General features: G+C 42.9%; 1 protein-coding gene across 2 annotated transcripts in view; it reads right to left on the reverse strand.

The window, feature by feature from the left end:
• Positions 1 to 380: 380 nt before the first annotated feature.
• FRMD4B (FERM domain containing 4B) overlaps positions 381 to 14898 on the reverse strand; it is a 182927-nt gene continuing 168409 nt past the window's right edge. For both annotated transcript variants that reach the window (XM_040994799.1, XM_040994800.1), the window contains exons 20-23: positions 13869 to 13988; positions 11918 to 12729; positions 8134 to 8263; positions 381 to 2903 (exon numbers count right to left, since the gene is read on the reverse strand). In XM_040994799.1, coding sequence (XP_040850733.1) covers positions 2783 to 2903; positions 8134 to 8263; positions 11918 to 12729; positions 13869 to 13988 — 1183 coding nt within the window. In that variant the 3' untranslated portion in view covers positions 381 to 2782. The remainder of the gene's footprint in view (positions 2904 to 8133; positions 8264 to 11917; positions 12730 to 13868; positions 13989 to 14898) is intronic.

Below are 14898 nucleotides of genomic sequence, written 5' to 3' on the forward strand. Positions count from 1 at the left end.
TCTAATTCAGAAAGCTCCTGAAGGATTGACATTGAGGCAACTTTTGATTTTCTATCTTCGTTCCTAAGAACAGGCCAAACTAATTGCTTACAGTTTGGAATCTTTATTGCTCGTAACATTTAAGCTTTGAGGAGCACAAGAATTGAGGAAGACTTTTTCAACTATGGAAAAGCTATAAATACCCAAGATGGTAATGAAACTTCAGAAAAAAAAATTCGTCTTGTAAAATAAACATCTTGTGAGGTAGATCAGTATGTATCAACACAGTGCAAAGCCCAAGAAATATCAGGAAACAAAGCAACACAAAAATCAGGAAAATGTACTTGTGAGCTAATACACAACAGATTAGTAATCGTCAAATTTGGGAGTATTGGGTCTTTAGAACATGATTGTGTTTTTATATTTGTTTCATCCTTTCATCTAAAAATTTTACCATGATTGCATGAAATTTTGTAATACAGAAGCGATGTTCACAGGTTGAATACTTTTTTCATTTTTTGGTCTTCAAGATGTGCTTGAGAGATTTTTCAGAAAAGCTAAGAGGAAGACACGTAGCAGGCCATGAATGTCTCGGTTCCTGTATCTTCTCCTGTTTGGGAGCCAAGTTCCATTTACCCTTTCAAGGCAAACTTGCAAATTCTCATCACATTGCTTCTTCAACAGGGAAAGCTTATTCTTATTTACCACACATGCATGGATATATTAATAAAGTCTCCCTATTATCGCTTCTTAGCCTTTCGGCTAACATCAGGTGCAGGTCTCCCTACGTTCCATTCCCAAGATTCAGAAAGAAGAGACGTCAGATGAAATCTTTTTCTGGATGTAAAAGACCTGTGTGTAGTCTGGGAGTGAGCCCAAGACCAGTAGGGCTAAGGATTCTCTTCAGGCATCCTCCAGGAGGCAATGAGCTATCATATTCCATCAATTCTTAGATAACTTTATTGTAAGAAACAGCAATTTTTTTAATGTCTGAGAAAGAAAAACATACTTCCAACTCAACTAGGATGCATGCTATCAACCAAAAGATGAATCTTGTTTCTCGATGTAAACAGGAAAAAAAAATGTGCATCTCGGAATCAATAAAATATGGTAACACTGAAACTACAAATCAGAAATCTTGCCTAATGTGATAACTGGAACTATATCTCTTTAAACATTGTGTGAACCTTAAACACAAAGGGAAGAATACGTAAACTGTCTCAGTAGCAAACCTTTACTTTATTGACCTATGTAAAAAAATAATAGGTCGTAAAAAGTCCAAACAGTAAAAGAATATGCAAAAGGCTATTTCTGTTTCTAGAAGGCGATACAAATATGCAAAAAAGGAATAAGTTATTTTTTTGCTTGTCTTTGTTTATCCAAAACTTTCCCCCAAACTTCATTTCGAATGATACAAATGACTGAGGACCAGTTTAACAAATCATTCTTTATGTATATATTACATGCTTTGGACTACAGTTAGAAAATGCTCCAAAAAAAGATGATTGGAAATTTCTCTATTTACAATATGAACAAGAAGTCTGTATAAAAAGGGGTGGAAGGGAGAAGCACCTTTAAAGGGATTTTGATGTAAAGACGACAAAAAAGAACGATGTGGAATACAGGAAGCATTTGTTCTGAGAAACTAACAAAATCCTCTAACAAACCATAGTTAATTAGCTGTTCCAAGAAAATATGAGGTAGTATTATCCTCATAATTAGACCTACTGCAGCTTGGAGGGGTGTTCTTTTTTTTTTCATACTAATTTTGTTTTTACCACTTAGTGACTTAGAATCGATAATCAGACAATACATTTTTAATGCTCATCACGGTAAGGCACACAAATTCATCCAAAATGATGTGGCTTTATGATTTTTTTCTTTTCTTTTTCTTTCTCTCTCTTTTTTTTTTTTTTTTTTTTTTTTTTTTGCTTTAGGTTCTTTAAAGTGACAGGTCTGCATCACTTTAAAATTCTTTCTCAAATTTAGGATTATGCAAACTTTTCCAATCTCCATGGCCCAAGGTAGCTGTGCCAGAGGGCTGTCGGCCTGAACTGGAGCCAGGGCTCATCATGCCCCTGCTGGAGAAGGAACAGAAGGGAGCTCCAGGACGCTGTACCTTAGAAAATTCTCCAAGCCAACTTTGTCAGTTTTTCAGTGAGCTGCTTCCTTTTTCCAATCTGCTTTCGTTAGGCAGTATTATGGGAGGATGCTACAGCTCTAAGTCTCTCCAGAACCCACTCCACGGTGCTTATGAAAAACATCACTCTATGTCATATCCTAAAAACATTTACACTCATTCACAACTTCATGAAAGTCCAACTTCTCTTCAAGTAATTTTCCAATACTGTCTAAATCGTCTGTGTCTGGGTGGGAAGGGCAGGTGCTTGTCCATCCAATTGCCAATCCTGCAATTGTGTTGGGGAGCCAGGACCCACTGCCCTGGTGTTCCTTCCCTCATCATTCTGAATTGTGCTCTGAGAGCTCCCCTTTTTCCTTTTTCTCATGTGCTTTCAGAGTTCCGAGGCTTGCCTTCTAGAAGCTTTAGTCTCTTAGAAAGTGCTTGCTCTTGTGGCAATGGTTCCATATGTGCTCACACCTGGCTGGGAGGGTTGGGCCTGGGGTCTGCAAGGCAAGTCCTCGCTTTGGGGGACTTTGCTGGGGTTAGCGTGCGGTTCTTATCCAGGGCATCCTCTCTTCCTTCCAGCCTCTGCGGCCTTCAGGTTGCAGGAAACAAAGGCCTGTGGGGAAGACGGGACACATTTCACAAGGCACACGAGTGTGAGAACACTGCCACTGTAGTTCAGACTAATGTTCCGGGCTTGGAGTCTTCGTGCCAGAAGAGCCTCTGCTCACTGCTTTCCAGGTCGTCATCCAGCTGGTTTCCATCCGCACCGTCCGGCGGCCCGGCCTCGGAGTACTGTCTATGAAAGGAAACCAGAACAGTTACTACCGATGCTCGCGTTTGTTCCTGCGCGATGGAGACTACCATGTTCAAAGAAGTTAGTAGAAAGCACGGTCAAGAAAAAAACAATCTTCCAGCACTTAAAAGCTGAGGCCAGGGACACTGGGCACTCCTTCCGTGCTGTCCTGGAGGACCGGCTAAGGGATTATCTAATTCTTTTGTGAGATATGCCTTTGTTTGACTTAGGTTTACCATTCATTAGGACCCAGACTACATTTAGTTACTTGTTAACTTGAAGCCTTCCGTCTGGAAGAAATGCAAATAACTTCTGTCTAATAGAAAGATTATAGTTGAGTTTTATTATTGTCCTGGTTTTGTGTCCACTTTAGTGAACTTAGGCTGGTATTCCTTTGGTGTCCTGGCTTCTCGTTGAATTTGTATTATCAATCTGTTACTTCTCTTATGAGACAGTTAAATAAAGCTTCTTTACATACTTGCTTTTCATTGACAGTTTTTCCAGCTTTAAAAAAAATATATTTTAAGTATTCTTCACGTTAAGGGAGTAGACTTGATGCTCACTTTAGGGGTGTCAGGAATCTATCCACAGGTAGCAGGGAATTCCTGGGACCTGGGATACAGCCCAAGGGCCGTGAGGTCAAGTGTGGATTGACGGTGACCCTAGAAACGGCACTGCATTTAAACATCGCAGCCATATCCAAAAGACAGCATTTGATTAGGTAAACCATTCCAACAAGCAAAACCACACCAACATAAGGGTAGGTTAGAAACGGTTAGCTGGTTAGTATTTTCCACTTTAAATTTCAAAGTCTTTAATACAGGCGATTAAATGGCTTTGGACGAACAATTTTCGAAATTAAGCAGCAGGTACATCCAGGGTTTTCTTTTTGAGTGTTTTCACGGAGCATGAAAACAAAGGCAGACTTCACAATTTCACAAATCGGCCAGGGCAAGCGCAGTGCCTGCTGTGCAAGAAGCACCACACACGGCTGGGAGAGCAGTACTTACTACATCTGGCTACACTGAGCACAACCGAATTTAACACTGATCTCATCTCTGCAGATAGAACCATTCTCCGGGACAGAAGCCCTGGGTTTTGCCTAGTCGCAGGTAGAGTTACAACAGGGAGAGGAAAAGGAATGGAAAATAGGAAGTAAGAGGGAAAAAACAAAACACCACATTATTTGGAAACACAGTTGGTACCAGAAGAGCCCAGACCCTGACTGCATCATATACTAGAGCATGTTAAGAGATCAACATTTTGGGCCCAGTGCAGCTAACGTCCTCACCTTACATGCACCAGGATCCCATATGGTCACCAGTTTATGTCTCTGCAGCCTTGCTTCCCATCCAGCTCCCCGCTTGTGGCCTGGGAAAGCAGTGGAGGATGGCCCAAAGCATTGGGATCCTGCACCCACATGGGAGACCCAGAAGAAGCTCCTGGCTCCTTGCTTCTAATGAGCTCAGCTCCAGCCGTTGTGGTCACTTGGGGAGTGAATCATCAGGTGGAATATATTCCTCTCTGTCTCTCCTTCTTTCTGTATATCTGACTTTCAAATAAAAATACATAAATCTTAAAAAAAAAAAAAAAGAGAGAGAGAGAGAAATCAACATTTTGATGTGGGGAAGTGTATGTCGATGATGATCACACCAAAAGAGACTAATACAGAAATTTTGTATTGGTCAACATTTGCATCTTTTTGTAGTATAAACACTAGAATACTCTGTAGGAAAAAAAGAACCTGAATGATCTACACTTTATTGAAGAAATAACACACTGATACATTACCAGCCACTTCATATCTTTAGCTTAATGGGAAGTTTCTCACTTCATCTTACTAATTTCCCTCTTACTTTAAATATTATGCTCATAGGGTCTGGTGTGATAACTCAGCTGGCTAATTCTCCACCTGCAAGCACTGATATCCTCCACAGGGATGTCAGTTTATATCCTGGCTGCTCCATTTCACATTCAGCTCTCTGCTTATGACCTCGGAAAGCAGTGGAGGATGGTGCAAAATCTTGGGATCCTGTACCCGCACAGAAGACTCAGAATAAGCTTCTGGCTTCAGATTGGCTCAGCTCTGGCCATTGAGGCCATATGGCGAAGTGAGCCAACAAATGGAAGATATTTCTCTCTGTCTTTCCTTCTCAGTAAGTAAGTAAAAAACAAAACAAAACAAAACAAAAAACATTTTTCTAGGGCCTGGCATGATAGCTCAGTAGCTAAACTCCTTGCCTTGAACTCATTGGGATCTCATATGGGTGCTGGTTCTAATCTCGGCGGCCCTGCTTCCCATCCAGCTCCATGCCTGTGGCCTGGGAAAACAGTCGAGGATGGCCCAAAGCTTTGGGACCCTGCACCCACATGGGAGACTCAGAAGAAATTCCTGGTTCCTGGCTTCGGATTGGCTCAGCACCAGCTGTTGCAGTCACTTGGGGTTGAATCATCAGATGGAAGATCTTCCTCTCTGTCTCTCCTCCTCTCTATATATCTGCCTTTCCAATAAAAAGAAAATAAATATTTAAAACATACATTTTAAAAAATCATGCTTACAATTTTGGAGCAGCTTCTAAATCTTCATGAATAACTTAATATTATTTGGTTTATTAACAATATCAAACTGATCAGACAACATTTTTAAAAAATGTTTTAATTCTAAACAAATAAATGGAAATTTATGATTTCTGAGGCTAGGAGAGTAAATGATGTCTTTCAGGAACAAAGGATTTAAAAATACACTTTTTGATTTAATGTACTGATTGTTCTATATGGAAGATATCCCAAAGAAATCATTTGAAATGTAGACCAGTGCTTTGCCTCAGATGCTAACAGTAGTATTACTTACATTAGAAAGAAAGACTAATTTACAATTATTCCAAAAATGAGGAGTTGTTAAATAAAGCTGGCATAATTACTAAGTGGAATATAATATTTGTTAGATGAAATAATATTTAAACAGTTTCACATGTTTGCTATACTTGGTTTAAAAGGAGGGGGAAGTATAGAATTTTACAAGACATAAAAATTACGCCGGGGCTGGCACTGTGCCACCACTATGGGGCCACCAGCAGTAACGCTGGCATCCCATATATGTGCTGGTTCAAGTCCTGGGTGTTCCACTTCCCATCCAGCATACTGCTATTGGTATAGTGGTTGTGTCCTTGTTACCCGTATGGGATACCCAGATAAAGCTTCTGGCTTTGGGCTGGTCCAGCTTTTGCTGTTGCAGCCACTTGGAAAGTGAACAATTCAAGGAAAACCTGTCTCTCTCTTTTCTCTCTCTGAGTTTCAAAATAAACCAGTCTTTAAAAAAATTGCTGGCCATGTTAAAAGTGGATGCAAAAAAAATGGAAGAAATATGTCAAGGTTTTAGTGACTCCTATCCTTCGAGGGTAGAAGTACGCCAATTTCCTACATACTTACACCTTTTCAGTTTCCAAATTTTTCACACTGAGTTCACATATACATGAGCATGTGTGCACATATGCGCACACAGACACAATAGGAATCTTTAAATAGCTTCAGATTTCCTGTACATTAGGTCCCTCTGACACCACAGCCCCCGAGTGAGCTGTCTTGGGCTACCAGAAATGCCTGGGTAGATGTAGTCAAACAGATTTTTTTTTTCCCCTTCTAAAGCCTTTAACACAACCCCAGCCCAAGAGAGGTGCTACTCAGGATATCAAGACTGAAAAAGTACAGCTCAGGTCTGGGGTCGCCATTTGGTGTCTTGCTCCAAACTCATGCTCTAACATTATTTACAGAAATCCCAGCTACTTGATGTACCCTGAAATATATTTTCATTAAAATTCTATTTTGAGAACACCCTTTGTTGAGTAGAAACAATTGGCTTAATATTTCAAGCCAAGAAAAGCTCTGGCTGATGTGGAAAAGAAAAACAAAGCTTTGAGGGTGGAGTATCTCTAATATGCTTGTAACACCAAGTGCTTCTAACCAACTGCTACCTCCCCAATTCACCAGTACCATGACTTTTGTAACTTACAGCCTGTGCGAGTCTCTTATGGCTAAAAGTGACGTAATTCTTACTAGTGACTCTTAAAAGTGACCTGACTCTTACTAGTGACCCAGAAATTTCTTATGGCTAAAAGTGACCTGCAAGCCCTCCCAAGAGGAAAAAACGCTCGGCTCAGGAGGAGGTGGTGAACGATGTGGAGGAAGTGGGTAGCGGGAAGGTCTCTAAGAAGAAGCCCAAGTGCTCTTCCATGGAGGAGCCTGGCAGCACCCAAACAGGCTGCTGGCAGCAAAAGCAGTGCCAAGGAATAGAAAAAGCTCCACATAGCCTCCCAGGAAGACTAGCTAGCACATACACTGCCTGGAGGGTATACCCAAAGGCAACCCTTCCCCCAACCCCAATAAGAACAAATTCTCTCTCTCTCTCTCTCTCTCACACACACACACACACACACACACACACAAAGGAGTCAAAATAAAAGTCTTCCCCCTCAATCAGAATATGTCTATTTCTTGGCCCTATGGCTGTGGATGATATTCTGTCAAGAAAGTAATTTGGAATTATGACCTCATGTTTCATTTAAAAATAATTCAGTTTGTAGAAGTCAAATCCATTTTTTTTAACAAACTGTAATGTTTCCTCTAAGGTTCACAAAGAACTGCTTTTGAAGACAAGCAGGACAGCTGGCCACGTTTGTTCCTTCGAAACAAACAGGAGTGACACCAAAAGGCAGCAGGTGTTTGAAATCAACTGTCCACCAACTGCCTGGGATGAACTTTGGCATGAACAGCTTTTTCTGGAGCACTCAGCCTTTTACCTCCTGCAAGGTTCCGGGAAAGACGTTAGTCTTTTAACGGACACATCGATGTACAGTTTCTACAGTACTATAATGAGAAGGAGACAAGAAACCTTCACACTCAGAATATAGAACGAGGTCGAATCTGAATGAGCAAGGCTGGCTGTCAGTTAACTTTTTCTTCAAGGGCCAGGTATTTTTCCACTCTGTTAGTCATAAATGGTCTATCACAACATTTCAGTTCTGGCCTCATAGCACCAAAACAGTCATCTATAACAGGTCAAGAAATGAGTCTGCAGAATCCCTGGAAAATTCTCTTTACAAATACAAGTGGCAGCCGGATTTGCCCTTAAGGCTAGAGTTTGCCACCCCAGGCTGGATGATTGCACACTCATCAAGACAAGTGGATTCCCTAAAAGCAGGACCAGGCTCCTGGAATGTGAGCACTGCTTTCTCACCTGCTGGGAGACGGCAGAGGATTGTAGACACTGCCATAGCAGCTGCTGTAAGAATGCGCTGCAGCCTCGTACTCGGAGAGCCCCACTGTCAACTGGGTCCTCCAGCTCCCAGAAGCGTTTGTAGAAGACACTGAAAGTGCAAATGGAAAGAGGGAACAAATTAGTGGCAATGTTCAGAAACTTCAGGTTAGTTAAATAATCATTAGTAAGTGGGGGGGGGGCCTTAAAAAATCATGCATAAAGAGGAGCATTCTCTTTTAGCTTCCATTTTTCATGAGTTTCTTGAAGTCCCTTGTATAATCAGCTGGGGGGAGAGTAGAAATTGAGAACCAGGATTTGGAATCAGCACAGTCACTATTCTAATTTGCTGGTTTTAAGTTTTAGCTGGTCTTAAAGCACCAATTTCCTCATGTTTAGAGTGGGTATAGTAAATATATTCTCCATAAGCAAAATAATAGGAATTTTAAAAAATATTTATTTATTTCTATTGGAAAGGCGGGTATGAAGAGAGGAGAGTCAGAGAGGAAGATCTTCCACCTGATGGTTCACTCCCCAAGTGGCCGCAACAGCTGGAGCTGAGCCAATCCGAAGCCAGGAACCAGGAGCTCTTTTGGGTCTCCCTCGTGCGTGCGGGGTCCCAAAGCTTTGAGCCATCCTCCACTGCTTTCCCAGGCCACGAGCATGGAGCTGGATGGGAAGCAGGGCCGCTGGGATTAGAACCAGTGACCATATGGGTTCCTGGCACATGCAAGGCAAGGACTTTAGCCACTACGCTATCACGCTGGGCCCAAAATGATAGGATTTAATAAGACAATGTGAAAATTGTTGACATCAGCAGGAAGCCAAACTCAGGAGTCAGAGACAGAACTTGAGCCCAGTTACTCCAATATGTGACACAGGTCTCTAAGCTACTAGGCTAAATACCTACTCAGTCAGCTTGTTGAGACTTGAATATTACTAAGTGAAAGGCAACAATGACCACTAGCAAGAATAGGTCATATTTTTTGACATTAAAAAAAAAAAGATGGGTGGGGTAGGGAACCAGTACAGGAAGAAACTCAGAAAAAAGAGATTTAGTCTTATAGAGGGACTAAATTGGAATAAGGCAAGGGCATGATTTGGGAGCAAAGCCCAAAGAACACCTCATCACCAGGTTTTCGCTGTCCCATAAGCCAGTCTTTCTCCATGCCTGGGATGCACAAGGTGACCAAAATGCCACATTGGGCAACCCAGATTCAAAGGGCAGTATCGTACAATCTTTCCTGTACCTTTGCAGTTTCCTATTCCTGGCTGCCAACTGACTCTTGTATTTGCACCCACAAAGCATCGGAAATTATAAAATTTCTACTATCATGTGTTAAGTCTCTCCCTTTTGAGTTACCAAGAACGTCTCCCAAAACGAATCAAAGGATCTGGGACTTGATGATGAAGATGTCAGAGCTGGACAGAAGTCCCACTCATCATCTTCTAACTTTGGGTAGGGGCAGGCCCATAGGAACTCTGGAAGTAGGAGCTGCCTCGGCTGCACAGTTAGGACAATAATAAACAACAGTTCTCACTGAGGAGAGCTGTCGCAGACATTAAAAGGAGAAAACATACAAAATGCTCAGCACACTATGTGGCATGTAGGGAGTACCAAGCCAATGGTGGCTGTCATTCCTGCTAAAACTGGGACACTGACAGAGCCTTTGGCTAGCCCAACGTGACTACAGAGATCACTAATTCAATAAAGTATCATCTTGTTTGTTGCAATTCCAGAATCACTAATTTGGCAAAGCATCAGAATCTTCTCTCTCTGTCTGTTGAAATTAATTTTTGTATTTGGACCATGAAGACAGGAACGAGGAAAGTCCCAGAAAGGAATTTGGGGAGCACCAATTCTCTCCCTTTAATTACTGAACAAGTGATGTCTCTTGGTCTTTAGAGTCACATCCTGGTGGTGACAGCAAGGGTTACACCAGAACTGAAGCAGGATGTATTTACTCCATTCTTTTTCTTGCTCAAAGGTGCTTAGCCAACAGATAGGAATGTTGAGGTTCCTGAGTTACACCTGCTTCCCCAGAGCCCTGTGCCTCATGACCATCCACAGGCATCTCAGTTCTCCTCATTTGCTTTTAACCTTGTCATGATGCACTGCCCAGGCTGGGGCTACCTATGAACTGTGGGCTTTGCGGGGGTGGTGAAGTGGGGGAAGGAGAGACAGATATTCTCTAGATCAGGGATATACATAACAAGCAGTAACTACAAGAACTTTTGCATATGCTAGATGTGGTAATAGGACAGATGTAGCACAAGTTCAAAGTCCTAAACAAACAGAAGTGTACTTGAACCCAAACAGAAATCTCCATGGAAACACCACTGTCAACAAGTTTATGAAACGTTTTAAGTGTGCACTGGATTGATCAATACACAATGACTTGGGAATTACCATGTCTCAATAAGGTGTCAAGCTTAAGGGAAGAGGCAGGGCTTTGTAGTTCATGAATTCATTCATTGCTTACAGGTGGAAAATTACTTGTCTTCAGTATATTCTTTGGCTCCTGACTAAACTCTGAGTTCATCACAGCTAAAGTTAGTTCAGCACTGTGTGGGTGTGCCTGCTCATTTGCTCAACACATGAAAACACAAGCAGATACTCCCTGAACCCTGTTTTTTTCTACTGGAAGTACACAGCATATCTGGGAGCTGGGGGAATGCACTAAGCCTTCCAATGATGTTAGTTGAACCAGAGACCAAAGTTAAGATAAAGGGTGTAAAACAGGACCTGTCACAATGGCTTGATTGGCTGAACATGCACCTCCAAGTTCTGGTATCACATATGAGCACAGGTTCTAATCCCGGCAGCTCCACTTTCCTTCCAGCTCCCTGTTTGTGGCCTGGGAAAGCAGTCGAGGACGGCCCAAAGCCTTGGGACCCTTCTCCCATATTGGAGACCCAGAAGAAGCTCCTTGCTTCTGGTTTCAGATCAGTTCAGCTCTGGCCATTGCAGTTCAGTTACTTGAGGAGTGAACCAGCAGTTGAAAGAGTTATTTCTCTCCATCTCTCCTGCTCTCTATAAATCTGGCTTTCCAATAAAAAGTAAGCTTAAAAAAAAAATGGGTGTAAAAGAAACATCTCTTCCAGTAAAAATTATCCCTAAAATGTCCTATGTCACCCACAGGACAGTGAGCGAAGGGATGTAAAGCACTTAGAACAGGGCTTAATAAATATCAGTACCTGTCAGAATTATTACAAGCCTCATGCAGCCTCCTGAGCCTTCCAAAGCAGCTTCTAGATAGTCAAGTCTCATGGCTTTAATTTACCACAGAGTCTAATCAAATCTTTGAAAATATAAACTCAATGAACTAAACACACTGAAGAAATATGGTAGTTGGTGTGAAGGTTATAAAGATATGAAAGCTTGAGTAATTGGGCCAGCAGCTTACACAAAGAGCTGGATTGCATTTCTGGCTCCCAGCTTTGACCCAGCCAAGCAGCCCTGACTATGTGGACATCGGGGTAGTGAATCAGCGCCCAGGAACAATCTGTTTCTCCACTTCTCAAACAAACAAACTTCTAGAGATTGTGTGTTGGAGTGCACCTAAAACTCGCTTGATCAGACTCACGTGCTCTGTGTTCTTCAGACAGCTGGAGAGAACTGTTTCTAAGTGTGGTTTTCATGAATGGTTCCCACTGCTAAGGACTTTGGGTACTGGTGTCATGATCCTTGAGCAGGGGGTTTGGGGAGGCAGGGTGAGACCCAGATGTGAGACCCAGGTGTTGTATGCTTCCCCCGTCTCTTTACCTGAAGAATAGGAGGATGCTCGGCTACTTGGAGAACAGGGCACTTGTAGTCCAGAGAACCCCAGGCATCTTTGCGATCCCCTATCAGAGTCAAAGCTAATCTGGGGGCTGTGCCCCGGGTCCTTTTGCCCAGAAGCCCGCTGGTACCAGCCACGCAGGTGCTCGGCAACTAAGGCCTTGTGGATGTTTTTGGTGATGTGCTCAGGTTTTGCGGCAGCCTTCCTGGGCAGCCGGAGGGTTGCATATGGGTTATGGGGCACCAGGTCAACCTCATCTTCATGAAAGGATCTGCTGTAGTCCCGTGGGCGGTCATAGCAATAGTGGGCTGAGGACCGGTAGGAGGGATTGACGCTATACTGTCCCTCCGTGTCATTTTCATACACGTAGCCACCACTGTAATAGAGGTCACACTCCGCGTAGGGTGCGTATCCAGTGATGTAGTAACTGGAAGAAGGTGGCTCCTGATTCTTCATGTAGACACCGTTTCTCAAACTGTCCTTCTGTGCCAAGTTGGGCATGCTTCCGGAATTTGAAGTCAAGACATTGTGTTTCTTTGATCTTCTCCGACCCCGGGCACGAGTGTCCAAAGTCTGGGTTGTGTAATAGGGGCCGGCAACAGGTGTCACACAGTAATATTCTGTGCTTGACTGGCTGGTGTAGGAAGACCCATCATCAAGGATTTCAGTGCTGCTGCTTCTTTGGGATTTGGAGAGAGAGAAAAATGGCTTCTCATTGTCCATCTCAGACAGCAGGTGGGACTGGGACTCGAGGCTTCCACTCCGCTGGCGGCAGTGCTGAGATGAGGCTTCAGGTCTGAAACAAAACAAATGTACGTGAGAAAGGAAAGAAGGAAAAGAGGGCCAAAGAGTGGGGAAAAAAGCTTACAATGGATGACTGCATAGCTCTTGCACCCCAAGTATCCTACAGAATGCGTGCTCACACAGAAGTTCATTATCACAGTCAAAATGACAAAGAACCCATTTATGTCAGTGCCCCAGGCCAAAAGATATAAACCGACGACAATGACGACAATGATGATGATGTATGATCTGCATCAAAGCCTGAAAAACAGGCAGGTGTTTGGGTCAGCAGTTAAGACCCCCACTGGAACAGCCACAACTCAAACTGGAGTGTCTGGGTTCAAGTCTTGGGTTAGCTCTTGATTCTAGTTTTCTGATAAGGGAAGGTAATAGGTGATGCCTCAACTACTTAGGTCCCTGTTAATCGTGCGGAAAACAAGGATTGAGGTGCAGGAGTCTGGATGTGGGTTGGCTCTGTCCCATCTGTTTCAGGTTTTTAGGGGAAAAATGAGTAAATAGGAAGGCACAATTTCTACATCTGAAAATAACAAATAAATAAGTGAAAGCCTGAAGAAAAATCTAATATGCTTTTGAAAGATTCTCTCTTCCAGCACAACGTTGGCATAAGCGAGATTGGAAATGAGGAGACCATGTGTGATGCAGCAGATCATGGGCCCTGAGGTCATAGGTATCTATCTGCCCCGAGTCGTGATTCTGCTATCTCCCAGCTGGGGTAGCTTGTGCAGCATATTTAGCCTCTCTGCAACTAACCTCCATTTTGTAAAATGAGACAAAAAGAGTATCTAATATCCACCTCACCATAGGCTATTTGTGGGCACTAAATAATAAATTGCACATTAAACATTTAGCATAGCTCTCACTAAACCTCTTCAAAAACACCGCTGTTACTACGCTCTTCATCTTCACCACTGATATCAAGGGACATTGCCTGTACAAAAACATGGAGGTACTGAAACCAAACACAGCTTTCATATACTGACCAATCAAAAACTGTAAGCTTGTAGAAAACAAAGAACCAGAAATGCAATGAGACACTTAAACGATGAAGGAAAACCAACAAAGCAAGACAAAAGCTCAAAGAAAAAAAAAATCAACAGAGCCAGGAGGTCAGGAGGAAGGAAGCTGTCTTACTCCAAGTGGCTGCTGCTGTAGGCGTTGCGGGTGAGGACCGGCGTGGTGGGCATGCTCCGTCCTCCTGGGGGGCGCCTCTCCAGAGTCTTGTAGGGACTGCTGTGTGTCGACAGCATCTCTCTGTTGTGACAAAGCAAGGGAGGGATTTCAGCAAACAAGCCACCCATCAGCATCTCTGACAGATGTGTCAGAAGCTCTGAACAAGCAGAAGGGAACCCAGGGAGAAAGATGGGAAGGGATCTCTGTGATTTCATATTCCGGACTGGGAAGCACACGTAGTGTGACTCTCAGCATCACAAACAGGATGGCAACCTGGCCCAGACTTGGGTGTTATGGCCATATGGGGAGTGATTCTGCAGACAAAAGACATCTATCTCTCTTCCTTTCCCTGCCACTCTGCCTTTCTTTTATTCTTAAATTTTTACTCATTTATTTTAAAGATTTATTTGTTTACAGAGAGAAGGGAAAGACAGAGCTCTTCCATCCACTAGCACATTCCCCAGATGGCAGCAACAGCTGGATCTGGGCCGGACTGAAGCCAGGAGGCTTCTTCCAGGACCCTACGTAGATGCCAGAGCCCAGGCACCTAGAGCACCACTGATTTTCCAGTCTGTTCTTCAACTTTAAAAAATAGAAAATGTCCATGTTCTGACACCTGACCTCTCAGGTATAATCTCAGATACAATACATACCGCTCTTACTTTTTCTAATAACTTGTAAGCATCTTATAAGTTGGGGGAAGTAAATAGGAGAGGAAGAATATCCCTGTCTATGTGATGGTTCACTTTCCAAATGCCTAAAAGGGTTAGGGCAGCGACAAATCATAGCCCACAGCTAGACAGCCAGAGTCAGGAGCTAAGAGCTCAACCTAGGATGGCTCATTCACCTGGGAGACCTATCTTACATTCCCAGGTATCCGCTTCGATTTAAAGGCCTTTAGGCAGTGAGCCAGTCAAAGGAGCTCTCTAATTTTTTTAAAACAAAAAAATACGGTGTATTGATTCAAGACTCATTTAAAAAATACTTAGGT

Source organism: Ochotona curzoniae, unplaced genomic scaffold (genome assembly GCF_017591425.1).
Source record: "Ochotona curzoniae isolate NIBS_2020 unplaced genomic scaffold, NIBS_Ocur_1.0 contig_908, whole genome shotgun sequence".
Taxonomy (NCBI): Eukaryota; Metazoa; Chordata; class Mammalia; order Lagomorpha; family Ochotonidae; genus Ochotona; species Ochotona curzoniae.